The sequence below is a fragment of the Achroia grisella genome, unplaced genomic scaffold (assembly GCF_030625045.1).
Source record: "Achroia grisella isolate CSIRO2021 unplaced genomic scaffold, CSIRO_AGI_Agris_v1 utg900, whole genome shotgun sequence".
NCBI lineage: Eukaryota > Metazoa > Arthropoda > Insecta > Lepidoptera > Pyralidae > Achroia > Achroia grisella.
The window spans coordinates 2,355,117-2,363,533 of record NW_026713059.1 but is presented as its reverse complement, the minus strand read 5'-3'; the positions used below and the strand labels follow the sequence as shown (position 1 = coordinate 2,363,533).

The 8,417-nt window shown below is 37.4% G+C and overlaps 1 protein-coding gene across 1 annotated transcript; it reads left to right on the top strand.

The window, feature by feature from the left end:
• The first annotated feature begins 215 nt into the window (after window positions 1-215).
• LOC131853348 (uncharacterized) lies at window positions 216-1,229 on the top strand. The gene has a single exon (XM_059204215.1). It carries the CDS (start codon window positions 216-218, stop codon window positions 1,227-1,229), a length of 1,014 nt encoding a protein of 337 aa, XP_059060198.1.
• Window positions 1,230-8,417: the final 7,188 nt, after the last annotated feature.

The window sequence follows — 8,417 nt, the reverse complement described above, 5'->3', positions numbered from 1 at the left end:
TAATTCCAATTAAAATAATAAAGTGTAACGAGCTAATATCAACCTTAAAGTGTGACTCGTTGTTATCAATTTAAATTGTTCGTTATAAGTGCATGATTTGCGGGTGCCTAACATTAGCGGCTCCCTTCACCCCCTCGAGTAAAAGAGACAGTTGTTATTTTTTGTTCTTGTTATTCGTTTTGGAACAGCGTACGAATACACGTGTACAGTGCAAAATGAGCCTTCAGAGAACACCACCTAAAGGCGTTATATCAGCGTCCGATCCTGATTTATCTATATTCTCTGATGACCTACAAAATTGTAAAACAACGTATCGCAAGCGGAAGGTACCCGAAAATGAGGACTCCTCTGTTCGAGAACTTCGACGTGACTTGTCTGCTTCTATGTTGGAGACTCGTGAGGAACTTATGAACGTCATGAATGAATATCGCCAGGAACTAAAAAATACATTGGACAATTTTCAACAGAAAATGATGGCATCGATGAAAGATTTATTAACTAAACAGAACGATACCATCGAGAAACTGTATACAAGCATCGGTGACATCAAATCCCAAATTACAGATATAAAACACACCAATAATACCCTGTTATGTGAACAGAACAGTTTAAAAACGATCACTTCTGACCTTAAGCAAGAAGTTGAAACTAGTGCCTTCAAAATAGAAACCCTTGAAAAACAGCTAGAAACTAACAAGAAATCTGTTACTGAACTCACTACTCAGTTACAGTCGAAGGAACAGCTGGGAAGAATGAATAATCTTGAGATTTCCGGGGTACCGCTCATCAAAGGCGAAAATTTATACAATATTATTAACAGAATTGCCGCCGTGGTTGGATTTATATTGTCACCATCAGATATTGATTATATCCATCGTGTCAGAAGATATCCTAGGCATAGTAATACCGATGAAAGCCCAGCTCAAACTGCAAATATCATCGTCAGGTTCACACAGAAAAAAAGAAAAATGGATATGCTTGCATCCATTCGAGCGCGACGTAACTTAAACACAGCTGACCTGAACATCGACGGCCCGGCGAAACCGATATTCATTAATGATCACTTAGCGCCTCACAACAAACAGCTGTATGGCCGAGCACGAAAACTTGGAAGGGAGTATGACTATAAGTTCATCTGGCTAAATGACAGCAGAATATTCGTACGTAAGAATGAAACATCAAAAGCTATTCTTATCTTAAGTGAAAACGATTTAACTAAAATAAAATGACTTGTACTGTTAGTGTTCACGGTATTACTTAATGTTACTAATATATTAAAACAACAGAAATACTTACTCAATAACTTCTTTATTATAAAATTGATCTTGTATGTATTGTGTAATCATAAAAAAATCATCATTTACTTAAGGAGTGTGTTGGTTTTTATATTTTTGAGTTTTGTGATCTATTTAATTTATATTAATATACTACATGAACTGATTTATTGCAGACATGTCACTAGTTACTTATACTTAATTAAAATTAAATTGCTAAAAAATTTAAAAAGCCTAAAAATCTTTAAAAAATTTGTGACTTCGGAGTATTTTCAAGTTAAATCCGTTGTTAACTATAAAACTATAATTGTATTATCAAATTCAATAGGTTACTACTATAATGTACATATATATTCATTTTGTCATTATTTGTGTTGCGAATGTTCTCAATATAGCAAAATGTATTCCTTATTTATATTGATTTGTTTCCGGAAAGATTCAGGTGGACCGGTGCATTTGTATATATATTTTATTAATTTCATTTTTTTTTAAACACATACATGTAATTAAAGATGGCTAACAGTAATCTATCTATTTACTATCAAAATACGAGAGGCTTACGAACAAAATCTTACGAATTTTTAAGCAATATATTAAATAATAACTACGACGTTATATGTATAACAGAGTCGTGGTTGAACGATTCATTTCATAGCGCGGAATACTTCGATAGTAGGTATGATGTATTTAGACGATCGTGATTTTTTTGCTAGTGGTTGCGCTCGCGGTGGAGGGGTTGTTATAGCGGTACGGCGCGAGCTGTGTGCGCGGGAGCGGAACGAGTGCGGCCGCGAGCCGCCACCGCCGCCGCACGCCGAGGAGCTGTGGGTGAGCGTGCCGGTGCGCGGGGGTGGTGGTCTGGGCAGTGATACCCCCCATATCTCGCGGAATTTATTAATTGTAAACACTTATATACCACACGGTGTAAACCATGAGTCAACTCTCTCATCATTTTATGACAGAATTATAAATGAAATGCATTCCAAACCGCAAGATATCTATTTAGTCCTCGGGGACTTTAATATCACAAATGCTGAGTGGTACTACGATGACGATGACGCTAGTTATAATACCCGTATTAGCAACTGTAAATTAGTGACTTTAACCAATGACTTTATAAATCTTTCGCATTTATCCCAATACAATTTTTTATGTAATCATAATAACAGACTTTTAGATTTAGTATTTTGTAATATGCGTTGCAAAATTACTACATGCGAGTCTCCTATAGTATCCGAAGACCTTCACCACAAGGCATTAGATATTGATTTAGCGCTGTGTCTACCAGACTCACTTAAAAGCAAAGGGTACAAAAGGAAAATGTTTTTTAAATCTGACTTCACTTCAATAAAATCTGAATTAAATTCCATAGACTGGGTCGCAGTTTTTTCCGTATTTAATAATATCGATGATATGGTAAAATATTTTTATGACATACTTTATAGAGTAATTGAAAAATATGTTCCAACACGTACCGTCTGTAATAATCCTAAGTACCCCCCGTGGTATACCAAACCTCTTATGAAACTAAGCAATGAAAAAAAGAGAATTCATAAAAAATGGAAAATTTATGGTAATTTACAAGATTATAATACTTATTCTATTTTAAGGAAGAGGTTACGTAAAATGGAGAAAGAATGTCACTCTAAATATAATGAATACGCAGAGGAAAAAATTAAGCAATCTCCAAAATTATTTTGGACTTATGTTAAATCGAAAAAACTAATTAACGATACCCCCTTGAACATGATTTATAATGATAAAGTTATAATGGACGGTGCTGGCATATGTGAATCCTTTAATAAATATTTCAATTCTGTTTTCGTTGACTCCTCCGTGACCGCCAATATATGTACATTGTTATCATCTGACAAAACGACTGCGCAATCCGTTGTTGATATTAACAAAATATATATAAATAAAGATCTTGTTGAAAAAGCTTTAAAGTATGTAAATATTAATAAAGGAGCTGGTGCTGATGAAATTCATCCCCTGCTCATATCTGTCTGTGCAGACGAATTGGTAAAACCTTTATTTCTTATCTTTAAGAAATCAATTGACACAGGGGTGTTTCCAACTACGTGGAAAAGAGCACTAATTACACCGATCCCAAAAAATAAACAAATAACCCAAATTTCCCAATACAGACCCATATCTAAACTTTGCGTGTTTGGTAAAATACTTGAAAAGATTATAACGTCTCAACTTGCAGATGCTTTTCGACTTCACATATCACAAAGTCAGCACGGTTTCGTTAAATCTCGATGTGTTGAAACAAATATGGTCACTTTCACAGACTTTTTATTGCAGGCAATGGACAATAATACTCAAGTAGACGTCGTGTATACTGATTTCTCAAAAGCCTTTGATAAAATAAATCACGATATTCTAATCAACAAACTTTGGAAACTCGGCATACATGGTAACTTGTTGCGATGGATTGATTCATATATACGAAACCGAAGCCAAGCTGTATGTGTCAAAGGTTACTGCTCAAACTTTTTAAAGATACCGTCAGGCGTGCCGCAGGGTTCACATTTGGGCCCTGTTTTGTTCTTATTATATATTTATGACATTGGAGATGTCTTTTCCAATACAAACCACTTGCTTTATGCAGACGACATGAAACTTTACAGATGCATTGCTTCAAATCGTGATTGCCTTAATCTACAATCAGATCTTCAGTCATTGTGTAATTATTGTAATAATAACCAAATTTTCTTAAATATTGATAAATGTTCCATTATAACGTACACGCGTAAAAAATCTCCTATAAAATTTAACTACAGTATTAGTAATTCTCCACTGAATCGTGTTGAGGTTGTCCGTGATCTTGGAATAGTAATGGATCATCAATTAAATTTTAATACACATATTGAAACGGCAGCAAATCGAGCCCTCAGAAGCCTCGGTTTTATCAACAGAGTAACTAAAACTTTTAAAAAAATTAGTACGTTAAAACTCTTATATTATTCCTATGTTAGATCAATTATCGACTTTGCTTGTGTTGTCTGGAACCCTCTTTATAATCATAATATTGACAGAATTGAAAAGGTTCAGAAAAAATTTATAAAAATTTTAAATTTTCGTAGTAACCGCTTTAATCACGTATATAAGGATAATCTTTCTTTCTATAAGCTACAAACCCTCAGTAATCGTCGTAAGCAATTCGACCTAGTCTTCCTATATAAAATTCTGAACAACCACATAGATTCTCCCTTCTTGTTGTCTAAAATTAATTTCTTAGCTAAAGTTCGTATTCCTGTTCGGACCTCTCGTACAATCGCTACGTTTGTACCGCCCAATCTTAAAAAGAATTATACACGTAACAATTTCTTTTATCGATGTTTAAATTTGTACAACAAGGAATACTCAGACCTTGATTTATTTAATAGCTCTCTGAGAACATTCAAACTCAACATTAAAAAAATACAAGAAAATGTTAATATGTAGGCAGAAGTTTTATTTTATTTTACTTTATTTTTATGTTTTTTTTTTTTTTTATTGCTTAAATTTTATTGTCATTATTCCATTGCACGACTTTTAAATCGAACACACAATAATATATAAGCACTCTCATATATTTTTTCACACACAGATCCACATATACAAACTCAACAACTGTATATATTGTATACTAAGATTTATTTCCTTTCAACAAGTTTTGTAATAATCACTTATTTGTTTAGTTTAAGTTTCGGTACTGTTTGGTCTTTTCTTTCAACATAATGTTATATTATATTACTAGTATATGTATTGACTGTTATGTGCCAAAATAAAAAAAAAAAAAAAAAAAAAAAAAAATATAGTGCAGTTACTAATATAATTTATTTTTATTAAAACATTAATTGAGAAATACGCAATTAATGGTGCAGTGTGCAGAATATCCTATGTAGTTGTAGCCTACTTATGCACAAGCAAAATACCCTTTGGAAAGTATACACTCTATCTTGAGGAGATAAAAACCATCGTTCTTAAGAATAACCTTCAATTCGTCCCTCACGGGTCTAGGTAGCGAACTTTGAAAAAGGGCGAGCACAATAGGTCTATACAAGTCGCTATGTTACAGGACTTAACACCTGAAAACAGGCCAAAATCCTAATAAAAAATATAATAATACGACATTGAAGCCGGTTGATATTTTATAGCATAAAATCTAATTGATTATCAATTCGAAATTACAGACATTATTTATTATATAATCTCAAATATTTTTTTTTTATAATGAATTCAAATTTCACTCAGACTGTTGGAAACTAAGAGGTTATATTTATAGTTTATTTTAATAAAGATTATTTCTATTACTAAATCAGTGTTAAAACGCTTTTAAAATTAGATACACCATAGATGCAAAAAATATTATATTATTTTAAGACTAAAATTAAAATATTTAGACATACTTCACAGGGGGATCTGACACTCACCACATTGTAAAAGCAATAATAACTTTGTTATGTAAGTAGTCCGTAAACTCGAATTAAGCCCGCAATGTAATCAAAGCGTTCGCGGCACAAATCTGATAATGAGACATCGGGTGACGGTAAGCCATTTGCCTACAATTTGCTAAAGTTGTTTATAATATTTGAATAAGCTGAAAGGGTACGTGTTTATGTAATACACAAATACGTTGCTGTCTAAAAAGGTTTACACTCGATGTTGTTTGTCAAAATTTAAGACCTCGATTTTTTTTTATAATATTGTTACTAAAAAAACAAGCAGTGTATTTTATGGATTGTTATAATATTAATGATTTAGGACAACTTTCACAGTATCTAGTCCCAAGCTTTTATAGTAGTTGCTGAACGGGGATCGAACCCCTCAGACTAAAGTTGTATCCGTTAGGCAGGAGTTGGACGCGTCTCCCCCGCTCCTCGGCGGTGGTGATCACTTTAAAGCCGGAGGCGGCTGAGAAGGGCGTGACGTATGCGGCGGTATTGCGCGAGGCTCAGCAGAAGATAAATCTGTCTGAACTCGGCATTACCGCCCTCCAGTACAGGCTGTCGGCAACAGGGGCTCGCATCCTGCAGCTCCCAGGCGCAGCCAGCGGCGATATGGCAGACTCCTTGGCCGAGAGGCTAAGGGAAGTCATACCAGAAGAGGTAATCCAGGTCTCCAGGCCGGTCAAAACGGCCGACCTTCGTATTGGAGGCCTGGACGACTCGGTCATGCCGGCCGATATTGTCGCTGCTGTGGCGAAGGATGGAGGGTGTGCGGAGTTGGCCATAAAGGTTGGCGAAGTACGCCGCTCTGAGTCTGGAGCCGGTGCTGTGTGGGTGCGATGCCCGATCGCTGCGGCGAAAAAGCTGCGGGACCAGGGCCGCCTAAAGATAGGCTGGATGGCAGCGCCAGTGGCGCTACTGAAGCAGAAGCCGATGCGGTGCTACCGCTGCTTGCTGCCGGGCCATGTAGGCATCCGGTGCATGTCAGCGGTAGACCGCAGCCGCGCTTGTTTTAAGTGCGGCAAGGAAGGACACAAGGCAAAGTCTTGCACCGGCAAACCGCACTGTGCATATTGTGCGGCTGCGGGCCGACGAGCAGACCACGCGGTGGGTAGTAGCAGCAAATGCTCCCCGCCGCGCGCCAAAGTGCGAGCGGAGACAGTGGAGGCGATGGAAGCTGAGGAGCAGCGACCGTCGCCCCCAAGTACAGGCCTCACGGCGGCAGACGCGGGGGCGTCTGCCGTCACCTAAGGAGGGTGAGGCTGGGAGTAGGCGCGCGTGGTGTCCGCGCGCGCCACTCGAGGAGGAGGCTGCAGAGCCTGCGCTGCCGGGGTCGCGGTGGACTGCTACGTCGATCCCGTGACCCTGGCGCTAGCAGCGAGCGGAGGACACCAAGGGGTTTTAGCCGGTAGGAGTCCGGCAGTACCCACACGCTTCCCCCGGGGCGTGCGGGTCTCCATGACGGATTTCCCCTTGTAAAAAAAAAAAAAGGAGTTGGACACAGCTGCTTCATAAGTCCTTTGGCGGGTTTGGAGTGCCATCAGCACTCGACCACTATCGTTCGGTGAAGCTGTAAAAGCCTGCTCTGGCCAACAGCTTTAGAATAAAAAAAAAACAATCATCTTCGTTATGTAATTCAGCATAGATTAATAAAATATGTGTAGATAATTGCCTGATAGTCTATGATGATTACCCAGTAGAAAGATTAAAGTATCGTATCGATACATAGTCATACGACCTAATGCGTTGGTATGCGGTATATTATAACACTAACATTAATAGAACTGAAGTAACCTGTTGCTTGTACTTTAGTGCTGTGCAGATATATATAGGTACCTTTATATATGCCACAATATTAGAACAAACATAAGGTCGGTGGTAAATGGTTACAATAGCCTATAGAACCAGTATAGGATCAATATTTTTGATATGAGCGGACCACCGCACTTAACTGTAACCACTGAAATTCCCCAGGAGGACGACTTAAGGACAAGTGATTTTCCTCATTCCTGAGGGTCGTGGCAACTAAGCAGAATTACTTTCTCGATTATTAAATCTCTCCATTTGTATCGCTCTTTTGCGTAATGAACGTAGTGTTCAACGATGAGCGGACTTGGTCAGACCATCTTATGGGACTGCGTCCTCTGGTACGTTTGCCATTTAATCTGCCTATCACGATCAATTGTTCCAGTTTCTTTAATATTCTACGCTACGGAGACGTATGGTGGAAAGTCTGCTTTTGATGTTGAGTATATGGAGTTTATAGTATTTATTAATGGAATTTATAACATTTTCCTCCAGCACCATATATGAATTTAAATATTAATTATAATAAAATAACCGCACATAAGATGCTGCAGTAAAATGATAGTACAATTGTATGTAGATGGCTTTGTACAAAGGCTTCGTCTGGTAAATATTTTGATTGAAGATAATGTAAGCTGTCCACTGCCAGTTCCCCTGTTTTGAGGTTTCATTGAAATACAGTTTAAAAGTTTTATGTTGCCTTAACTTCTTATAAGTAGATTAGTTTGTGCGTCTTAGCTTGACGACAGTATAAACGCCGGCGGCAACATTGTTAAAAAATATTCGCATTTATATAAAAAAAATACGTAAATGCCCTCAGACAAACACCCGCAGTTCCACATATGCACACAAACATGTACATTTGTAAACACTGTACTGTATGTAAACACTAATATAT

Coding starts and splice junctions, on each gene's coding strand:
- LOC131853348 (XM_059204215.1), top strand. CDS start 216: ATGAGCCTTCAGAGAACACCACCTAAAGGCGTTATATCAGCGTCCGAT.